Here is a 23,919-nt window from a genome sequence, read left to right on the forward strand (position 1 = left end):
AGAAAAGGTCACCTAAGCGCATTCTGTTTATACTACAAATTGCATCAGATGTACAGAGGTTGACGCAATGACTCAGAAATAAAGAAATATATACAAGAAATTAGGGCCACTATACACGTGAAAATTGCGTAAGGTTTCTCGCAGCCGCTATATATTGCTGCATGACTACTTTCACACCTTCCTTGAAACCTGAGGGAAGGAAAGAGACATGGATGTGGGACACAGGCGTCCCGCTTAAGATGTCAGAGTAGTGTAGCGGTATTTAAATCCAAAGATGCATATTAATCTTTTCTCAATGAGCACAGCTGTCAAGCCATGCTCAGGAAAGTCTGGTCACTTACAATTGTTCCTACGCTGAACCTCCAGCACTATATTATTTATCGGGTGTATGCTTATCAAAGGAACTTTAAATTTGACATATGTCTCGCTTCCCTCGTGAAGGCTAAATCTGTACCGGAGAACCAATTTGGAAAGCGCCATCTTCAGTTCGAGCAACGCGAACTTCTTTCCGATGCATTCCCGAGGTCCGAGGCCGAAGGGAATATAGGCGGCCAAGTGCCTCTGTGCTTTGCGGTCATCAGAGAATCTTTCCGGGTCGAACACTTCAGGATCCGGCCACAGGTGGGGATCGTGGTGAATGTTCCACGTGGGCACAATCAGGCGTGTACCAGCCGGCAGGACGTTTCCTGCCACTTCAACGTCGTTGTAACACATCCTTGCAACAAACAACACGAGCGGTGGGTACTTTCGCAAGCCTTCAGAGATCACCATGTCCAGCCTCTTTAGCCCCTGAAGCCGATCGTGGCTAATCTCGCAGGAACTTTCTCCATTAGAACACGCAGAGGAGAGCTCTTCCAGCAGTTTTTCTTGTTCATGCGGGTTTCTAGAAAGCTCGTGCAGGAGCAGTGCCAAAGTTAGCGACGTCGTCTCCAGGCCACCACCTAAGGCTACGAAGCAGTTGGAAACCACGTGATTGTCGGTAAGGAGGAGACGACTGTTGACCTGTGTCTGCCTGCTCTTGTGCTGGGCTTCAAGCATCAGGTGCAGCATGTCCACAGGATGGCCATCTTTTATTTCTTGGCGGAATTCACGGCTCCTTCGTACTCGGATCACATCGCGCACTCTGTCGGTAACGTGGGTGAACAACCTGCCGTAGGACACGTACGGCAGTAGCCACCCGACGATTTTCCTCATGAAAGGAAAAGCGAGACCCACGTGCATCATACGGACGTCTGGCGTAATCAGTGTATTGCGGAGACTCGTGAGGAACGGGTCGTCCGGGTTCCGCTGGCACTCACACTACATGCAAAAAAGAAAAAGGCATTGTATAACTCATATTACAAGAAATACATCAAATCTTTCATACAGGTCTCTATTGAAGGGGCGTATTTTACTGAACCAAGCATGATTTAGAATTATATTCGGTAAGCGAGAGAAAGGTTTGGAGCTGTTTAATTAGGTTGTTCAGATAAAATATATGAAAAGTGTAAAACAAAAACGAAGTGTACTTCTGGAATGAAATGAAGCAAACATTGTGAGAAGTTCGGTAAAGTACAGATTACTTTATTTTTGTTCGACTTTCTTCAGCAATTATTTGATATTAATAATAAATAGTTTTTTTTTTACGTGATCGGATTGTAATAACGAAATGCTGTACTCCTATGAAACTAGTTCAGTCCTGATGTTTCCAATAAGGCAGCCTTCATGTGGCCCTGTCCACACGTCAGAAATGAAAGCCTGAAAAATTACAATGCACTAGACGTTAGCCTGATCGGCGAGGTATTTAATTATACGGCTACTTGAAAACAAATTACGCCAGAGACACTTCGCCAGAAGCACCACGGCCTGATCGTTTTCATTAAGGAAAGTTTGTGTATTCAGACCTGATCGGTTAAGGTCCTATAAGACTAGTTATTGATTGCACATGACAACTGAATAAAGTAGGCGGAGTTTTACGCAGTACCTCAGAACATTCATTTCATATCGATTAGGAGCAATGACGTTTTTAAGACGTGAAGGTTGGTACAACTATACGGCAAAACATTGGCAGGGTTTACCGCATCAAGGCTGGACCCTCGCCTCAAAAATTCACTAGCAAGTTTGTGTAAGGTGACAGATCGTAGGCGTTATGTTCGTGTACCAGCTCTTCAGAGGGTTCTTCGACGAAACAATACTTGGCATTATCGAGTGGGAAAAAGCTGCACACTTGGCTATGTCCTTTCATAGAGGAATGGTGAAGTCTCCGAAGGTCTTCGTGGATACGAGTCAGACAAGCTAGTGCCAGGCCAAGCAGGCACACTCACATGGCTTCTCTAAAAGCAGTTTTTAAATCGATGTGGGAAGTCCCTTCGCATAATGCGGTAGGAGGCGCTGTGACTGCATCGGTAGATAAGCGATTCGGAAACTAGCATTATTGTCCTCTTTACATAAGTAATAACGCAATCATGTAACATGCTGCAGAAGAGGTACGCTCAAGCGCATATTACACATGAACCGCGTGGATAATTTCTTAATTTCTGTGAATTGTTCTCGTATCTGGTTTACTTCTAGTGGATTACTGCACGCTTGATGCATGGGTTTGAAAGTACGCAGATGATGATCTAAGCCCTAAATATTACTACTTCACACTTCACACAATCTGAAATAACGTTTAGGGAAGATGAGGTAGAGAGAGGAGGGATAAATGCGAGGACGTGTGCATAATAAGCTTGGCTATGATGACTATAAAACATAACGTTTTCGTAAGTTCATTTGGCTGTGCGCTATTTCTTCCCCCTTCGTGCGCAGGTGGCGCCACCCGGAAACCAGTATTTTTATTTAAAGGGCTTTGCATTCTTAATTATCTTTAAACTATGTCAAGCAGTCTCGGTAATCTATTTTTTTCTTAATTCTTCGACAACATTGATCTTTTTGAGTTATTCTCAGCGATCTAATTTTTCTGAGGTATTCCTTGTCATCTTTATTTTCTCAAATCATGCTTGGTAATAATATCACGAGTCCCTGTTGGCACTAGTCACATCTCATATATCCATCTGCTACCAGAAATTTGAGGTTTTTGTTGTAAATACTTACACGCATATCACCTACGGAGGTTTTAGACAGACGCCAAAGCACAGTTTTAGTTTTCATGGCGCCCCCATTGCTTTCGCATTAAAAGGCTGTCCAGATCGCCATGCGTCCAAATAAATATTGGACCAAAGCATTGGTGCTTTCTCCGCTGGGCGGCAGCCCATGCCCAGCGGCAGTACACCACTCACTACCAAAGCTTCCTATTTTAATTCGATAGCTGTACTTGCTGAAGTAAATCAGAAAAAAAAAAACAAAAAAACAGGAGGTATGCCTGAAGCCCCGACCTTTGACCTTTGAGGATGCCTATGAACGGGCACTCATCGGCGGGATGATTGTCTAAATTCACCGCTCTTAAGGCGACTCCCTTCGCACTTAAATAATTCCTGTGACTTCGGAGGTGACTTACGGGTTATCTGATTTTGCTGTATAAACTCCCTTTATCCGCAGGTTGAATTCTCTCCACTTTGAAATGAATGGCTAGCCCTGTCCATGGCGACAGCTGTCCCAGGCTGAGAATCGTCACACCAAGGGGCGTCGACAGCAATCACTCAGCAAAGTGATCTACATATACTAAGCCAAACTATGCCGAACCCCTGCTTTCGCGTGTTATACAATCTGTAGACCCTCAATTCATCATCATCACCAGCCTGAGTATACCCACTGCAAGGCGAAGGCCTCTCCCATATTTCTCCACTTAACCCGGCTCTGCCCTAGCTGCATCCACTTGACCCCCGCGAACTTCTTAATCTCATCCGCCTACGTAACTTTCTGCCGCCCCCTGCTACGCTTTCCTTCCCTTGGAATCCAGTTTGTTACCCTCAGCGACCATCGGTTATCCTCTCTTCGCACTACATGTCCTGCCCATGTCCATTTCTTCTTCTTAATTTCCACTAAAATGTCGTTAACGTGAGTTATTTCTCTGACCCAGTCTGCATGCTTTCTATCTCTTAATGTTAGCCCTACCATTTTTCGTTCCATAGCCCTCTGGGTTATCCTCAACTTAAGTAGAACTCTCCTGGTTAGCCTTCACGTTTCAGCCCCATAGGTGAGTACAGGCAAGATGCAACTGTTGTATACTTTTCTCTTGAGCGATACCGGTAAGCTGCTAGTCACTAATCTGCGAGTGCTTACCAAATGCGCTCCATCCCAATCTTATTCTTCTTGTTATTTCCTTTTCATGGTCCGCATCTGCGGTTACTACCTGTCCTAAGTAGACATATTCGCCTACTCCTTCCAGTATTTCGCTACCTAATGTAAACTGCTGTTCCTTCCCGAGGCTGTTGAACATTACCTTAGTCCTCTGCATATTGATTTTCAAGCCTACCTTTCTGCTTTTCCTGTCTAGACCATCAATCATTATTTGCAGTTCATCCCCCGAGTTGCTTAGCAAGGCAATGTCATCAGCAAATCGCAGATTAGTGAGGTATTCTCCATGTGCCCTTATCCCTAACTGCTCCCATTCGAAGTCTCTGAATGCTTCCTCTAAGCAAGCTGTGAATAGTACTGGGGAGATTGTGCCTCCTTGCCTAACACATTTCTTTATGGGGATTTTGTTACTTTCTTTATGCAGAACTATGGTTGCTGTGCAGCCACTAATATCGTTTCCAGCACTTTCACGTACGGCTCGTCTACCCCCTGATTTCGCAATGCCTGCATCACCGCCGAGGTTTAAACTGAGTCAAATGCTTTTTCGTAATCAATGAATGCTACACTCTAAAAAAAAAGGGTGTGATCTTAGTCTTTTTGGGGGGTAAACTGCTTGTCGCTGAGCTAACACCTTTTTGGGGTAAGGTTACGCTGTGTCTTGGAAGACTAAGTATTTATACCATTGCATGTAGTGTAACATTACGCTTCTGGTAGCATAAACTTGCACCTTCACAAGCAGTGTAACTGTATTCTACCTAGGCATAACGTTGCACCTTTCATAAAGGCCTATGTTTTAGTCTGTCGATGGCATAAGCATACCCTTGCATCAAAGGTGCAAGTTTGCACCTTGACAACGTAAACTTATCCTGTATGTACAGGTGCAAAGTTACCATTTTAGAGTATAAATTTATATTACGACAAAGAGCGCAAAGTTTTGCACCTTTATGGTGCAAGCTTATACCACCAGGAGAAGGATAACGTTGCCCTCCAAGCAGTTTAAAGTAATGCCATATTACATAGGGCATCTAAGCATCATCTTGTGGTATATATATGCTATCCACACAAGAGTACTATTACCAATCTGCATCGTAAACTTGGTCACTGGAAGCAGGAATAAAGCTAACCAATACATTTCAAGATTTTCTGGAAGGAAAGATTATGTTGAAACATTGCAATATCTTTGTGTCGTCTGGAGTGTGACAGTGAGCAATGTTTCAGGTGAGGTAGGCTGTGTCATGTTGTGTTCAAGCCGTAAGTTATGTTGCAGAGTGAACAAAAAGAATTTACAGAACAATCGGTTAAGATAACATACCATGGTGTTTATTTCACCTCATTATACACCGAAGTTGCAGCAAGGGACTGGATAATCTTCTCCGCACAGTCAGGGCAGGGATGTACCACGTATTTGACCTGCATAGAAAAGAGAACTTGTAATCGGTTACTCATGAAGAAAGTCTCACAAAACATGCTTATGGAGTAATTAATTCACATATAAAAATAACACTGCACAAAGGGCAAGTAAAAAGGAAGACAGATGGAAATAGTGCACCAGTACAGGCTTCCAAGTGTTTATATAATGAGAATTGTGAACTCACACAATATATAGATCAATGAAAATTCTCCAAATCTGAGCTTTACCTGTGCCACTAACACACACATAGACAACTAGCACATTGCAATCTCAGCAAAAATTGACAATATGCTCAATAAGACACAATATACAATGAGACATATTCTTGTTAGGAGCAGGGTCAAGCCATAGGCATCACTGATGTTGGACTACCCAGAGGGTCATTTAAAGAAATATGACTGAAAACATATTGATAAAATAGAAGCTAGCCTAATAAAGGCAAAAGATGTGATTTAAAAAACCCCTCCTTCTACTCGTTCATATGTGCAGTTCTCCTTTTTTTTATCATTAGCTTTTTATGTTAAACTTTGTTTTATCGCCTTCAGTTTCACCTTTGTTGTTTGCTGGTTTCCACTCCAACACCCAAACATTATAGTTTGCTTTCACACCTGACCATACCAGTGGTCTTGTTTCTAGTCACTATGGTCTCACCCTCCTAGAAAACACTGTCTCTGGTCCTTCATGACATTATCTTATGTTGCCTATAGTGTTAATGTTTTCCTGAGACTACACTGTCTTTAGTCATCTGATCATCCATCACAAGTGACAACTTGTGGGATTCGGGCTTGCTGCGGCTGCCCTTTGCGCGGCCGCCGCCCGCTTCCCAGTTGTTCTCCCCGTTCCCTTTCTCCCGCCTGAGGCGGCGGAGAGGGGCTCGAGCGACTTGTCACTGTCGTTCGGGCCACAGCTCCGCCCTGGCGTCCCAGTGGCTGTTCTCATTGGCGCCTTTTGGCGGGAACACGGCACCGCTTCGACAGCCGCGCTCGCGCGACTGTCCGAGCGGAGCCCAGAGAGAGACCCCTCCGAGACATCGCAAGGTGCGTACGCTACTGTTCTTGTCTGCCGGCCTTTGTCCGCGCAGACCAGTGTGTACTCGAGTTCGTCTGCTCCGGGTCTTACCTGAGAGCGAAGCTCGAGACTGTCGATCGTGATCCAACGATCCGCGACAGGCGTACCTTGCGGTGGTTGCCCAATCTCTCTCAAAGGAACCCTTTGGTTACTGCGAGTGAGAGATCACAGCACGCCCTTGCGTGCTTGCGGCGCGCACTCCGTGTCACTTCGTGCGCGCAGGGGAGCCTAGCTCCTCGCGCGCTCCCTTGACACGGTGACTGCATATGTGTGTGTATGTGCGTTTTGTATATATGTGTATGTGTGTGCGTACGTGCGTGTATGTGCGTTTGTAAATATGTGTGTGCGTATGTGTGTTTGTAAATATGTGCATGTGTGTGCGTGTGTGTGTGTGTGTGCCGCTGGAGGATGGCGTTTCAATAAACGTCTCCTTTGTGAACTTGGAGGTATGTGTCCTTGCAGCGAAGTGCTCTCCTCCCTGTGGAGGTTGAGTGCGCGCTGCAGTGTTTCAGTGCGCGCGCGGTGACGGCTGATCGGGGCTTCGGCTCGCGCGACGCTCGAACCCGCGGTGGTTCGTGGCCTATGTCCAAGTAGAAACCACAAACTGCAAATCTGTTCTTTTTTTTTTTTTTGGGGGGGGGGGGGGAGAAATGGGGGGAGGTTCTTTTGTTCTTGCATTCGTTGTCATTTCTCATGAATATAACGAATGAAGCTTGTTCCTGCAGAGCTTGCTCCTGCAGGGGTATGTCTAAGGCCATTCTATTGTTTCTGCCTTTAGTGCAGTTTACATTCCTGGAAAAAGGCATGAATATACCACAGAGGCTATGCCTTATAAAATGCGGGATACCACTTCTGAAAGATGGAACATTTCATGCTAAAAGAGCAATGATAGCAAGGCACATCCAAAGCCCCTTCTGCACATGTGCATTACTGCAGTGATGTCACAGATGCAGAATTATGTAAAGCATGGCAATAAAATGCAACTTTTACATAAGTTCATTGCTAGTTTCACACCACACATCAGCTTATGACGATGCCAAAAACTTCTCGAGACTGCCGTTTCACTTCAAAACTACATTATCTTGCTCAGGAGGCAAAAAACAGTACACTTCAATACCCCTATAATTCCTTGAACAAACCACAAAGCTTGAGATTCTATGTATTGCTGCTTCATGTAATGCTCACAGCACATGCAGCAGGAATAAAACTTCTCATAAACTGCAATTTGCCAGAACTGTCAACTGCTTATCTCTTTAGATGCCTAACTAATGAAATTGTAAATGCTGACCAATATTATAAGAGAATGATTATTAAAAAGTGTTTACAACAAATTTCTCGAAGATTATGTTCTTTACCTTTACAGATTGCAAATCATAAACTATGAAGAGACACCCGTGCAGTCTCTGCCGGTGGGTTGTGCAGCAATGTGGACTTTGGGTACCTGGTACAGCTTCAGGATTAGACTTAATTATCTATTCTTTTTGTTTATAAGAGGCAATATGAAAACTGCAAAATTGAAGGCTATTAATGAGGGAGCCTAGGCCTAAAACCCTCCTAATCATCTATGTGGTCTAACATAATGAGCATCAAAAATATTCCTTTAAAAGCTTTGTAAGTTGGTTTTTCCACATTACATAACTAAAAAAGGGTGTTGCTGACATTTCTTATACAGATAATATAGACATATTTTGTGTTTTTGATGATGCAGAAGAAGCTAACATGGTTCTGGCAACAATACCAAGTGCAGCAACATTTTTTACATGCAATGTGGGAAAGCAAGACAGTAGTTTTCAAATATGCCTTACCTTGTTCAATATTCTGAACTACATTGCTCTTTCAGAAAATTTAAGAACTGGGCTCACCTATAATATTGGGGACCCTCATTTCTGGTATAAAATACTGTCCCCTAAAATTAAAATGCAAAAGTTAAGTCAATTTTGGTTGATTAGCCATTCAACCATTATCCTCTACCACAGACATGTCTACTGTGCTGCACAATCCAGTTCTAATTGTACTGCAAATTTCATTTCATTCATTCTCCCTTTATAGGCCCATAGACATGACATAAGGGGTGGGGGCATATATATATATATATATATATATATATATATATATATATATATATATATATATATATTTGTTAAATGGTAGTGGTGGAACACAAGGAAAATACGCTGAGTACAAATGGCACAAAACAATATAAAGAACACAAAAGAAACAATAAAGCTGAAAGTGCTAAAATACCGTCCATTACATATCACCTGCAGTACTTCATTTTTAGTTTCATTCTATTGTGGACATACCTAGCAACATAAGAGCATCTGAGTTGTTGAAAATTACACCCATCAGAGAACATAACCTTACTGCTGAGAACCAAGTGCAAACAATTTAAATATTAGGTTTTGAAGAAAAAAAGAAAAGAGGCATACATTAACAGCTCACTCAATAAAAAGAAGTCAACATGTTCAGATCGATTACATACTGAAAAAATTCCTCTCTTGCTAACTTGCTCAATAGCACTGAATGGTTCCAAAATCAATGTAATGCCAGGGCTATTGCTCCTCAGCATAGAAAAATATGCTCTTTGATAGACATAAAGCAACAATGAACAGACCACAATGCCACAGCTATGTCGAAAAATACATACCACACAAATCTTGCCGTAAGTAGTCGTCCAGCGCTGAATAAAGCAGGTTGATCTTTAGAAGCAGGAGTAACAGCACTTCTACACCGTATTCCTCCTACTGGCAGGTACGCTGCAGCAAAGGTATGATTCATAACATTAGCATGATACTCGTAACTAGTACATACATAACTATAGTACAAAAAATAATGGCACCACACATGCCAAAACAATGACTCAAATATTTTGACAATGAGCTTAAAAGCTACAACTCCTGTTCCTAGATATATCTGTAACAATATCTGCCACCTCTTTACAGTCGAAATAACTGCTTAAATAAACTAGAATAGCAGATTTATGACAAACTGCTAGCACAATGACAATACACATTAACTTCAATGAGGGAATGTCTCAGTACCAGTGAATTGTAGTAATGAGTATAACACAATGTCTGACAACAGAAACTACAGAAGGAAAAGAATGTGTTGTTATTGGTCAGGCATAGCCTCCTTTCTATGGGTCAGGAGGCTGAAAAGTTCAGAATGGAAATAGCTGAGTAGAAACTATAGCAAATCCCCAAATGAAAATTATTAGTGATATAAAAATTTTCCTTAGCTCGCTAACGAAAATTAGCACATTTAATCAAAATAGCTGTTTGGGCCAGTTGGTTCATACTTACACCCTATAAGACCAGCGAAAAAAAAGAAAAAAAAAGAAAACAGGTACAAAGGAACACAAAACGTATTTCAGTGCCCGTCCTGTCATTTTTTGTTCCTTTGTCCCCGTAATTATTTTTTTTCGCTGGTCTTTTTATGTACCGATTACAAAAAGAAAGTCAGTCTTAAAGCAGAGAAGGGGTGACACATGGTTTGCTTCAGTGCTGAAGACATCTGATCACCAGCTAACCCAGATTTTTCACTTGTTAAGTGATTTGATCGAGTCCAATATTTATTATCAGTTCTTAACATAAGTGATCAGCAAGTTAAATAACACTATTTACTCGCACACGCCCTCAAACACAATGAAACTCAATTGATAAGTCACTGTCTGGACGTGCACCATATTGCACGGCATGAGCGAAAATGGCAACACGCAAGGAGACACACACATGGCACGCGACATAAATATTCTCCGACGAGAATCCCAAGCAGTATACATTGAGGCAGATGTCAGTGATCAGCAATATGTGCCACAAAAGTGCGCGTCTCAAATTAAACGCCCCTTTCTGGACGGAAACAATGCTTTGGACTTACCAGCACGGATAGCAGAGACCAGTTTCAAATTCTTTGAAGAAACGACAGTCTACGTTCTTGCGCAGACAAGACGAAGGACTTGAGCCTGCAGCGAAAAAAAAAAAGCGTGAGAAATGTCTTTCCTGCACATTGCGTCACTGCGACAGTATACATGTACACGAATCGGCTCGGTCCCACCTCTGGTCTCGACGCCATCAGCTCAAAACTGCGGGGTTAAATCGGCGTTCCGAAAGCGTGACTTTAGGATATCAAGCGCGCTGCCTTTGAACGTACAGGTTGCTGGCAAAAAAACCGTAAACTTAACCCATCACCCTGCATGCTCTCCCGCATTTATGGCAACGTTCCCGTAAAGCAGCAACAACAGACGATCAAAATCGATTGTAGGCAGCGAGCAAAAATAATGCGGCATGCAAACACGTCAATGCGTATCACCGGGACTGCATTAGCGCTCGTCGACGCATACTTTCGACCGCGGGATATGCTTGTGAGCATCATAGACGACTAAAAATGCACCATTAACATCCCGCAAAAAGGTCGTGACCATCTGAAAATTTTGGGATGCGCCGCTCCTCCAGTCAGAACTGAGGGAGTGGTATGCTCAGGTTGGGATCCAAGACGTAGTGCTCAGAGGCCGTTTCACAGACAAACAAGCAGCGTCGCGGACGTAAGCAATAACAAAACATGTTCAGGCCAAGTTAAATAGCAGAGAAAAACACGTAAAACGAAATGTAAAACGTCACTTACATGCGCGGCTGAAATTTGGCGCCAAGGATCCGTTGGAACACCACCACCGCGACGACCAGCCATCCGCCGTTTCATTCTGAAGTTCACACTTTCACGAAGTCGTTTCATAGTGAGGCATCGATGAGCGCACTCGGTGAAATAATCGCTGAGAGCAACCGAACTTTTCGAAAAACACAGACGAGTACCAACGACAAAGAGCACGAACGCTGACTCGTGCGGCAATCGCCGTCGTCGTCTTCTCGGACCCGCAGAGTCGCAGGGAACGCAGGCAGGCTCAAGCAACTACGAACACGCGACGCTGCGTTGAGAATAAAAGCAACAAAACTAAAAAGCAACTGCTTCGCTTCCCGCCTCACCACCACTCCCCCCTCACCTCCCCTTTCTCCCTGTTTTGCAGCGTACACACTTGTCTGTCCGCCCTTGTTCTGAGTTCGGCCTTGCTCCCTCCACGGTCAAGCTCGCGTAGGAGTCAAACCTCCGGGGAAAAACGAGGGGTCCTTTTGTGGTAGCTCTTGAAAGGACATCGGACGGGAAGTAGAAAGACAGCCGCACCCAGCTTGAAACCGGTTACCATTATAAAAAAAAAAGAAGAAACAAGCGGCAAACTTTTTTTTGCTTGAGCTGCAGGGACGAAATGGTGTAAAGTCATGCGAGAGAGACTAACGTCTTCCGTGCGGGTGATTGCGCAGGGTATATTTAAGCCATGCGGTTTCAGATAGCATAAATCCCGAAGTTACCCTCCTTTTACACTCTTTTTTTTTAGAGTGTATGTATAAGGGTTGGTTATATTCCGAGCATTTTTCTATCACCTGATTGATGGTATGGATATGATCGATAGTAGAGTACCGTTTCCGAAAACCTGCTTGATCCTTTGCTTGATTGCAGTCTAAGGTTGTTCCGATTCTATTAGCGATTACCTTAGTAAATACCTTATATGTAAAAGACAGTAAGCTGATTGGTCTGTAATTTTTAAGGTCCTTAGAGCCCCATTTCTTGTGAATGAGGATAATGTTTGCATTCTTCCATGGTTCTGGTACCGTCGATGACACCAGGCACTGCGTATACAGGGTGACCAGTTTTTCTAGCACGATATCCCCCCCGTCCTTTAGCAAATCTATAGTTATCTGATCCTCACCAGCTGATTTCCCCCTTTTCATAGTTTCTAGTGCTTTATTGACCTCGTCCTTTGTCACTGGTGGAACGTCTGACTGTTTTTCCCTACCGCCAATCTCATTACGGTCCTGACTACTTTGGCTACTGTAGAGATCTGTATAGAACACCTCGGCTACTTTGACTATCTTGTCCATATTAGTGATGACGTTGCCCGCGTTGTCCCTTATCGCATACATCTGGTTTTTGCCTATGCCCAATTTCTTTTTTACCGCTTTAAGGCTTCCCCCGTTCTTTACAGTATGCTCAATTTTCTCCATGTTCATCATCATCATCATCATCAGCCAACTATACCCACTGCAGGGCGAAGGCCTCTCCCATATTTCTCCACTTAACCCGGTTCTGTGCTAGCTGCATCCACTTGACCCCTGCGAACTTCTTAATTTCATCCACCCACCTAACTTTCTGCCGCCCCCTGCTGCGCTTTCCTTCCCTTGGAATCCAGTTTGTTACCCTAAGCAACTATCGGTTATCCTCTCTTCGCACTGCATGTCCTGCCCATGTCATGCCCTGCAAACTCAACTAGTAACTCCTCCCTGCTATTCCTAGAACCAATGCCATAGTCACCTACTGCCTTGTCTCCTGCCTGCTTTTTCCCGACCTTGGCATTGAAGTCGCCCATTAGTACAGTATACTGCGTCTTTACTTTTCGCATTGCCGTTTCTACATCTTCATAGAAGCGTTCAACTGCCTGGTGATCCTAAGTACATGTAGGTGCATAGGCCTCTACAGCCTTCAGTTTATACCGCTTATTAAGGCGAATTACGATGCCTGCAACCCTTTCAATAATACTATAGAATCCATCTATATTACCCGCTATATACTTATTGACAAGGAAACCTACTTCTAGTTGTCGTCTCTCTGGAAAGCCTCGATAACACAGTACATGCCCATCCTTCAGTACAGTATATGCCTCATTCGGCCTCTTGACCTCACTAGGCCCTATGACATCCCATTTCATGCCCTCTAGTTCCTCTAACAGCACTGCTAAACTATAGTTTCACTAGCTAGGGTTCTAGCATTAAACGTTGCCAGGGTCAGTTTCCAATGGCGGCCTGTCCAGCGGAGCCAGGCTTTCTTAGCACCCACTGCTGCGTCACAGGTCTGACCGCCGCCATGGTCAGTTGTTCCGCAGCCGCTGGTGACTGAGGGCAGGGGTTTTATGGAGCTTATCATAGGAGGTTGCGGCCAATTACTGCACCAGGGTGGCCAACTCCTGTTCTGGTGAGGGAGTGCGTTGCCGGAGGTGTTCACCGGCATCAGGTCGCACTCCAAACCTGTTTATGCAATTCCATCAGCATGCGGATTTTTTTTTCCTCCGGTGGAGAATTGCGCGGCACCGGGATTTGAACCCCGGTCCTCTTGCACGCGAGGCGGATGTTCTACCGCTAGGCCACCGCTGCACCTGTCCCTCAATTAAACCTCATGAAATTGTTTTTTATATCTGGCTTATTAGCAGAGATAATGCTCTAAAATGCCGAGTTCTTCCCCTTCCCCTCCTAGCCCCTCTTGTTTGAGATAGCTGCCTGGGCTATATATATATATATATATATATATATATATATATATATATATATATATATATATATATATGTGAAGGAAAGAAGCCGACAGTCGGCGAGGCCAAGGAAAGCATTGGGGATTGTACTTTGTCTTATATATATATATATATATATATATATATATATATATATATATATATATATATATAGTTGAGGGTGGCGCTAGTGGACACTCTCAAGGTTCGTATACAGACAACATTAATACCCAAGAAAGTAGCAGAGGGGACAGCGGCCGATGTAGCTCAGTTGGAAGAGCACCGGACGCGATATTCGGAGGTCATGGGTTCGGTTCCCACCATCGGCACGTTGTTTTTTCTTCTACTTTGTGTTTAATTATCTTTCCCCTAAACAGATTACATTACTAATTTCTGTGATTATCTAATCAAACATTAAAAATAAAAAGACATAAAAGTACCATCCCCAACGCTTTCCTTGGCCTCGCCGACTGTTGGCTTCTTTCCTTCATGTATTATAACGAGCACCCTCATTTCCCCTTAATTGATCTATATAGATATATGAAGGAAAGAAGCCAACAGTCAGCGAGGCCAAGGGAAGCATTGGGGATTGTACTTTATGTTTTTTATTTAATTATTACATGGATAATCACAGAAATTAGTAATGTAATCTGTTTAGGCGAAAGCCAATTAAACACAAAGTAGAAGAAAAAACAACTTGCCGATGGTGGGAACCGAACCCACAACCTCCAAATATCGTGTCCGGTGATCTTCCAACTGAGCTACATCGGCCGCTGTCCCCCCTGCTACTTGCTTGGGTATTTATGTTGTCTATATAAGAACCTTACATTACTAATTTCTGTGATTACCTAATCAAACATTAAAAATAAAATGACATAACAGTACCATCCCCAACGCTTTCCTTGGCCTCGCCGACTGTTGGCTTTTTTCCTTCATGTATTATAACGAGCACCCTCATTTCCCCTTAATTGATCTATATAGATATATGAAGGAAAGAAGCCAACAGTCAGCGAGGCCAAGGGAAGCATTGGGGATTGTACTTTATGTTTTTTATTTAATTATTACTTGGATAATCACAGAAATTAGTAATGTAATCTGTTTAGGCGAAAGCTAATTAAACACAAAGTAGAAGAAAAAACAACGTGCCGATGGTGGGAACCGAACCCACAACCTCCAAATATCGCGTCCGGTGATCTTCCAACTGAGCTACATCGGCGGCTGTCCCCCCTGCTACTTGCTTGGGTATTTATGTTGTCTATATACGAACCTTACATTACTAATTTCTGTGATTATCTAATCAAACATTAAAAATAAAAAGACATAAAAGTACCATCCCCAACGCTTTCCTTGGCCTCGCCGACTGTTGGCTTCTTTCCTTCATGTATTATAACGAGCACCCTCATTTCCCCTTAATTGATCTGCTTGTAGCTTACGGGGGTCTCGGTTCTGGCAGTCTTGAAGCCATAGGTAGCGTAAGAGGGTTCTAGCACAGCTTTCGCCCTCGCTCTTGATCACGTTCTACGTGACGCTGGCGGTAACAAAGGACGTTCTACGTCCGCCGCTATGGCTGAGGGTGGCGCTGGTGAACACTCTCAAGGTTCGTATATGGACAACATAAATACCCAAGCAAGTAGCAGGGGGGACAGCGGCCGATGTAGCTCAGTTGGAAGAGCACCGGACGCGATATTCGGAGGTCGTGGGCTCGGTTCCCACAATCGGCACGTTGTTTTTTCTTCTACTTTGTGTTTAATTATCTTTCCCCTAAACAGATTACATTACTAATTTCTGTGATTATCTAATCAAACATTAAAAATAAAAGGACATAAAAGTACCATCCCCAACGCTTTCCTTGGCCTCGCCGACTGTTGGCTTCTTTCCTTCATATATATATATATATACCTTGCGAGTTATCTAATAATGACCCCACAGGGATGGCACAATCGTTAGAGCGCTCGACTATGGTGTCCAAGGATGCGGGATCGATACCCGTCCTCGGCGGCCGCTTTTCGGTGAAGGCGCAAAGCGAGGCGCCCGTTTGCTGTGCGGTGTCAGTTGCACGTTAAAGAACACCAGGTGGACGAAATTTATGGTGTGCTTCACAACGCTGTCTCACATTGCCTCAGTCGCTTTTGAACGTTAAACCCTACAAACCAACCAACATTTATCTAATAATGACTTTGTTATAATATCCCATATGAAGGACTGCCGGACACATGACAGACACAGGTGAAGTTTGGTGGCCAGAGGTTTTACGAGCAAATTTAGGTAGCTTGGATCATGTCCAGCTCGTCTTTGCTCTGCTCAGCGCTGGAAACGGTTACGCACTTCTCACAGGCGTTTTATCGCGTAGTGTGGAAAAGTAGCGCACCGGGATCACTAACGTATCTAATGGATTGGCTGTTAGCGTTTACCTGCTTTTCTATGCCTGCCATTCGTGTCCACATTTTATAGTATGTTCTAGTGACTACACGTATTAATATTGGAGCTCGTCAACTATGTTGAAAAGCTGTTCTTCGTTTCAGCATGTAAAAAATGGCGGAACGCCCCCTTTTTGCAAGCTATTGTACATTCTACCTGAGTACTTCGTCCCTAGCTTTCGCCTACACATGCGTTATTGTAAATGTTTGGTACAATCTGTACTCATAGCCCTAGTCGGTCACTCATGTTTCTAATATTGCGATAAATTAGAACGGCGCTCTGCGTAGCTCCAGTCATTGACTGAGGCCTCTTTTAAAGCGGTTAACATTTTAAATGTTTGCACACTTGTGGCGCATTGTGGCCCACTTGTGGCCCAGCACCGATTTGAAAATTAGTCGTTGCTCTCCTTCTGTTCGCTCTTAACTTTCTGCACCTGAATGGGTGGAATGTATACTGTATTCGGCGGTAAGTGCAGCCATTGATCTATGAAGATTCCATGACATAGCACCCATGTCTTACTGCGGTGGGCGGGATGCCACCTAACCAAAATCATGGCCTTCGACGAAAATAAAATAGACGTCCTCACTTTGGCATTTCTTAGGTTATTCCAAGGAGAAGGGATCAGAAAAAAAGACTGATTGGCAATGAATTTTCAGCTGCGGCCGCTTCACGAATCCTAGCAGTTTGGAGAGTCACTGAGCTGGAGAGTTACAAGCGTGCTGTACTGATGGGTGATTATGCTCACTGCGTGGACAGCTTTCGGAAAGTATTTGTGTTGGGCAATGGTAAAGATAAGCTATTCGTTTTTGTTTCATCAGCTATAGTTATTCGTTAAAAAAAATTGGAATCCAGAACGCTAGGAATCGATCAGATGTTTCTTGAGTGCTATTGTGCGGATGTAGTTATAATGTAGGTACTACAGTGTAGGTAATGCAGTTATAATGTAGGTACTACTGACTTTTGCTAGTAACACTAGTGGTCTAAAGTAGAAAGAATATCGTAAGGAGCGTAGTTGTACGAAGCATAGGCAGAATAAAATTATCATTAATGAAGCACCTGCCTCAATATCTCAATTCACGGCACACCGCTCGAATGCTCTAGGCACGTTTGATCAATTTCACGGCACACCGCTCGAATGCTCTAGGCACGTTTGATCAATTTAGTATATCGATTTTCTTGGCCACGGGCAACCTAGAATACGGCATCACAGATTTACAGCCGCTAGCTACCGACGAACGCGTATTTGACAACTGCGCCGCAATAAAATTTTGCCCGTGTTGCAAGGCACGCTCTCATGAGATGTCTTGTCTTTCTTCTCGGCTGTCACCTGTTTTTCTTCCTACAGCGGTCTTAGCAAAATGGACTAAAATGAATTACAAGGATGCACTTAAGTTTTCTTACGGGCAGAAATCCGAAGGCATTGCGAATTCTGTCGCGTGGTCTAGTGGTAGTGGTAATGATTTTCAGTTTAACCTTCGCGGCATAAGGTACCTCCCGATTGATGACGAGGACACTTTTCCATAAGACCTTGCAATAGCGCTGCGGTCAGCATAGAATATGGGGAGATAGCACTGTGGTGAGTCACGCCGATCTTGATGCACTGCCAGTGAGCGAATAGTAAAGGAAGCTATTATGAGGTATTGTGAAGTTTTCAAATTTGTCAATCAAGCATCAGACTGACTCCTGGACACTGAAACCTCAAAGTCGATAAAGGAAGTTTTAGCCATCTTATGTCACTCAAATAAGGCTCACGGTTCCTGCGTAAATATTGTTACACTTTGAGTGCAAACAAAGCGGCTATACTATAGTGGTTTCGTTCATAGGGAAGGAAAGCTGATCGACTGCGTTTGGAAACTCAGTCGTGGCAATGTTTTTTTGTTTTTATCTATTCACAAGGCGTGCATACACGGTTTGGCCACTCATGGAACAAGACGTGCATTCGCACTAAAAGCAGTTCAGTTCAAAGCACGCTTATACCATTACCTCCCAAGCAAGCACGGCTTTGGCGATGCAGTCCATTGTCAGCCCTTGAGCCATTTTCGATATATCCACAAGGCCTGGTGTCGAGCCGATTTTTTCGTCGAGAATTTCCACGGTCGTAGCAACGCACTCTTCAATGATCTGCGATATCAGCTTCATTTTAGCGCTTGAAAAGGTAGGGTTCAGAATGCTCCGCACAGCCTTCCATTCGTCACCTGCGAGAAGAAATTGGGAATTAGGTACATGGCTGTAGTTGCAAACACAGACTGCATCGCCTCTAGTAGAACGGTTTTAATGACATGATATATGTTCACTGTGGGCGGATGATGAAAAACAAAAAAGGCAACTCATATTTTAGAACCTTTTGAAGCAATAGGCAAGTGAACGTGTGATGGATACTTTTCTATTTTTGAGATCATTATCCCAAGCGTACATATTATCGATTTATTGTTTTGATTATTAGAAGCATTTTTGTTTTTATTTTATCTGTCAGCATTAGTTGTGAAGGAAAGTTCAGGGTTAAGTTGTCAAAACGCTTATTAGGAGATACGATGGCTGGATTAGCAATGCTAAGGCCCTAAGTGTTTAGTATTAAGTTTGTTCTTGCAGTTGCTAGTCGCTGTTGGTAATTCATCAACAACCCCATGTTCAGAACTCAACACGACCTGCGGCGATTAACGGTGCTGTACTGTACACTTCATCCCTTATTCTAGAGGAAACGTATAGGCACAACACAACTGAACTATTCTTTGAAAGGTGTAATACTCGGCGCAAATATTCGAATTTTAAATTGGTGCATTACAAAATTGGCTTCTTCTCGCAGATGTCAAGATGATCTGAAACATTTCTGCGCACTTCGCATAAGCCAAAAGATTGCATTCAATTTAGAAGAAATACAGTTTATTGCCGGTGACAAAATTTTTGCAATACATCCAATACTTTTCGCTGCATCTTCATGGGCTCGATTTATTTGTTCGGTGACCGACACAACATTTATCCGGCCCTTAGCTTGAGTATGCTCAAAATTATGAAACAGGATGCAGTTGATGAATGATTACTCGGAGTGCTTTTTTCTAGACATGATCACGAGCCCAGTGCCCTCAGGACTGCTTTGGTATCAGCGATCTAAGGCCAGTCAAGCTGCTTATAAAGCGTTATAGAATGCTTACAACATATTGATCTGAGCTTTTTATACGCACGTGTTCCAGGGGGACGTTAATAGTTTTTTATAGCCTTTCCACATGTGCAAAAGTGGTAGTGCAATGATGGCGAATTAAGAACGCGAACTATTATAGCATCATTAAGCACAGCTAATCATCGCAACAACCGAGAATCCCGACCTCCAGATTGCTTTTGGAGTGGGGAGGCAAAATACTGACCGCTTCTAGTGGCGGTCACGACTGAAACACTGATGCAAATAACAATAACAACAATGGCTTCTAATAATATAAAGAACAAAGTGGACTTTACCCACCACAAAACAAGCACCAGTTCAAGCTTTAGGTGCAACTATCATCATCATTAAGACGAGTTCCATCTTCAGCTCGAACTGTTCTAAAAACGTAAATAAGTTCCAAGCCTTGACTTCAAATGTCCTTATGCAAACCGCGAAATCCTTTTTCGAATACCTTTTTCCAGGCAACAGCTTGAGCAGCTTCTTACACTTGGGAAAAAGCTATACTATTTTGATATCTACATTCCAACAAGCGCGAAAAAAATTGTTTTCATTCAATTCTACCGCCAATGTTTCTTGAAAAGAGAAAATCAGAAAATAAAGCGTCCCTGGTTTACGGCAACCAATCTAAATCGCTCTAGGTGCTCTTGTGAAAGTCTACGCCAGACTTATATCTTTAAGTAATTAGGTGTAAATGTTTTGTTGTCGTGCCTGTTGAGTGGCTCAGCGATGATTTTGAACGGCGGGTTCGTGCATGACCTCCCCATAATGGAATTCTAGATAAGTATTCACAGCCGAGGGGAACGTTCACCTTTTAGTCCAAGCAGACTGCTTTTGAGTGGCTCCACGTCTAGCATAAGGGGGACTCTGTCCCGGAACTTGTGCGCTTCCTTTACGAAGCACTGCTTGATGGCGTCCAGGTCAGTCAGGATGGCGCATGGCATATCACCACAGTAGAAACCAACGAGCTTGCCGTACTTTCGGGTCCATGTGTCCATAACCTGCATATATACCAAGTCGGGATCCAGTCACTCGTAGTCCTAGCGCTATAACGCTTTTTTGCTGTTTGCTTTCATGCATCAAGAACATGCTTCATGCGTCAAGCTGCCAGCTCCCGCTTGCCAGCGCTAAGCTCGTGCTTTTTCGCTCACAGCGTCCACGCCAGATTTTCTGGTGACAGGCTATCGCTTTTATATGGGGTTTAAGCCACAAATGAGACCTAGCGTTGAGGTATCAGCTGCATGAGCCCGACATATGAGGCCGGTATAGCACTAGTGGAGCCCCCATCAGCCCTCAAATAGAAAATTAAGCAGCTGTAATTCTCCTCAAATTTCTTTTAGTTGTTTTTTCAGGGTGTCTAGAAACCACTTTATTCAAAATCCCTGACTTTTCCAGGTTTTCCATGATTATTTCAGGTCAAATCGAGTGAAGAGGCTCAAGAATGTAGCTGCTGATGATAATGAGCATAGAAGAATAATTCCCAACAAAAAGCTGTTTATTAATCATTACTGTGCAGATTACAATAGTGAAAGGCTGTAATTAGTGTTAATGGCGGGTAAAAAAGTCGCAAGTTTACTGAAAATTAAAGGCGCACTGATGACTGCCTCATCAGAGCTCTTTGATACTAAGTTGTAAAATTTCCTATAGGCCCCAAGTATCAAAAAACAGCGGTTTTGATTGTTCACAATTCGGGTGTATATAGGGTACCTCGCATCGAGGCACCCTAGGTCACAGCCGGTATGGAGGAAGAGCGCGCTTTTCTTAGTGCGTTCTCCCTCGAGAGTGGCCGTGCCTATGCGTATAATAGTGGCGGCGCCCGCGGTCATGAAACAAAACTACATCTAAGTTGCAAAATTTCAGATTGTTGATAAATGAGCAATCAGCTGGAAAATAAAATTAGTTGAAGACATGCAGCAGCGAAAATTGTTAAATACAACAGCAAATGCAATTAAGGGGAGACGCGAGTCTTTGGACGAAGAGGAATTTTGTTCGAAATTCCCGCGACGCGAGCGCCAAGAGGGTTGCATCCGGCCGAACGCCGACATCTTGGGCTTGGATTCTAGGCACTGTAGCTTGGTTTAAAACTGTTTTCTTTGTACGCAATTTGCGCTATCTCAAAATGGCTTGGCTCAAGCGAACTGGCTACGCGTGCCGGTTTCCCGAAGGCCGTTTATGGTCTCTGATCAGCTCTCACGCGGCGCGCATTTTAAGCGTGCCGTTCTGCGCCTTCTATTAGCTGGCGTGATCGGCGCGTCAATTTTTTATTTTTTTTTTTCGTCTTGCTGTTTTGCGTTCGCCACCGTGGCCGCCGCTTCATGCGCGTCCGTTTGGCCTTGTGTTTCTCGATGCACCGCTTTGTGCAGAGGGTTTCCTTTCGACTCCGTTAGACAGTAGATTGTAACCGTGCACGCAACGAGCCTTTGGAAGCCGTAAGAAACGGGCGAGGAACAAAAACCAAAAGACGCCGGCCACAAGCGTGCCGTCGGGATCTGAGTTACAGCCGGTGGCAGACTTGTTAGATGTGCAGGGAACATCTTTTACATACAGAAGAATATTTTGCCTGCCCTGTTCAATAGATTGTAAACTCGGACCCGTATGTCGGCAGCATCACGCTGATGCACATAGTAACTCCCAGGTTGCAACTCATGACTCACAAAAACACGTCCGTGTGCTTTTTACATAGGAAACAACTTGAAGATGTTGCGTTAGCCACATAACATAACTTTGATAGTAGGACTCTCAGTTCCCTAGTAATATAGGCATAACTGCGGGGCCTATTAAAGAACTTCGTTTGCAAATGGTTCTGCGATTCAAGGTCGAGTGCGCTAACGCTTTATACGCACAATAAGGTAAACTAATGATCCATGTTATGCTTGGGACGATACTACCTGAGTTTCTCTATGGAGGCACTCCTGATTCTAAAGTATATTTCAGTACAAATTATTCAGCTGAACAAATCCGCATTTCTTCTTGCCGCAGAATAGAACGTCTCGTGCATGATGTATACAAATGTTTGCCTTTTGATAAACACAGCAAACGTGCCCACCACATAACCGGCGTCAGGCTCTATAATTCATCATCATCAGCCTGATTATACCCACTGCAGGGCGAAGGCCTCTCCCATATTTCTCCACTTAACCCGGTTCTGTGCTAGCTGCATCCACTTGACCCCTGCGAACTTCTTCTTCGCAGGGGTCAAGAATCTCATCCGCCCACCTAACTTTCTGCCGCCTATAATTAGATAACCCTTAAAACTGGTTCCACTTATTTCAGAGGTATTTTTCTTTGGGGCAGGCCGACAGTGCATTTGTCTAGCCGTCTATTCCGGCACCATGGTGGACACACTAACGTGCAATCAAATTAGTGAAAACGTTTCATTATTTATTTTGCAGGATGGGAGTTTATTAGAGGTACTGGGACTCGATCTAGGAGCACGGCAGAGGCAGTCCGCGTGCAAGCAGGTCCAGCGCGCACACCGATAGCGATGTCACTTGAGACAGCGCACGGAATCTTGCCTTCTTCACCATACTGATAGCGATCCCACAGCAGACAGCGCAAGGAATCTTCTTCTTCACTTTTGCACGTATGTACATCTTCATCTTTGCAATTTATTTATCATGTTCGCTTTTTCACAAAATTCAACCCCTCGAATAATGTCGCATAATCCTACTTTTCAGGTCATGAACGAATGAACGTTGCGCAAGATATTGAGGATAATTATGTCACGTAGAAGCAAAAAACATGGGACGAACTAAGAAAAAATATGATGTGGATTAAGGAGGATTATGGGGAAGATTAGAAGTAATCATGCATATACAGTGCCCACATTTACTGAGACAGTCTTATAGACCACTGCCACCACCATGCGACTTCCGCAACTACTTCTTGCCAAATTTTCGGTAATACTTTTTCTGTACACTATCGGCGCCGGCGCAGTCGATGCTAACTGAGGCGCACAGTGATTTCTCAATAACAAAAAAAAAAAAACATTATACATCCGAACAAATTTATGTTGTCAACTTCACAGAAAAGCTGCAGACTCAAGAAGATGAAAATAGAGGCTTAGGTCGTGAATGCGTTGCCTGGGCTTACGAGATCTGAAGCAGACTGAAAACGCGCCCGTTCACCGTCGTAAGAGCTCACCCCAATCATGTCGTTTTGCAGCTCTTTCCAATGTCCGAGGAACAGGCTGCTTGGCTCAGGTCCTGGTATTTTGCACCGCTTGAAGAGACCATGCTGTCGGCGCCTTTCCAGGACCCAGGCTATGACGGCTGCTACCGCCACAAACAGCACAGCTGCCACGACGTTCCACGCTTCACACCGCAT

The 23,919-nt window shown here is 43.8% G+C and overlaps 1 protein-coding gene and 1 long non-coding RNA gene across 2 annotated transcripts; both read right to left on the reverse strand.

Annotated features, from left to right (window-relative positions):
* Positions 1-288: 288 nt before the first annotated feature.
* LOC146196154 (cytochrome P450 3A43-like) lies at positions 289-23,919 on the reverse strand. Its single transcript, XM_084596334.1, has 4 exons — positions 23,737-23,919; positions 20,405-20,594; positions 18,423-18,634; positions 289-1,299 (listed from the first exon to the last, which is right to left on the reverse strand). Exons 1-4 carry the CDS (start codon positions 23,917-23,919, stop codon positions 334-336), a joined length of 1,551 nt encoding a protein of 516 aa, XP_084452460.1. The 3' UTR covers positions 289-333.
* On the reverse strand, positions 5,514-11,547 carry LOC146196155 (uncharacterized). Its single transcript, XR_014705629.1, has 4 exons — positions 11,315-11,547; positions 10,571-10,655; positions 9,342-9,450; positions 5,514-5,625 (listed from the first exon to the last, which is right to left on the reverse strand). It is a non-coding gene; the product is annotated as an uncharacterized LOC146196155 (long non-coding RNA).

This window comes from Amblyomma maculatum, chromosome 3 (genome assembly GCF_055883805.1).
Source record: "Amblyomma maculatum isolate TAMU_Amacu chromosome 3, ASM5588380v1, whole genome shotgun sequence".
NCBI classification, from domain to species: Eukaryota; Metazoa; Arthropoda; class Arachnida; order Ixodida; family Ixodidae; genus Amblyomma; species Amblyomma maculatum.

Excerpts from the sequence above, each read along its gene's own strand:
- LOC146196154 (XM_084596334.1), bottom strand. The coding sequence starts at position 23,919 with ATGCGGTGTGAAGCGTGGAACGTCGTGGCAGCTGTGCTGTTTGTGGCG. Across the intron at positions 18,635-20,404 it reads CAGTCTGCTTGGACTAAAAG|GTGACGAATGGAAGGCTGTG; the intron begins GTGAACGTTCCC and ends TTCTTCTCGCAG. Across the intron at positions 1,300-18,422 it reads AAGCCGTGCTTGCTTGGGAG|TGTGAGTGCCAGCGGAACCC; the intron begins GTAATGGTATAA and ends TTTTGCATGTAG.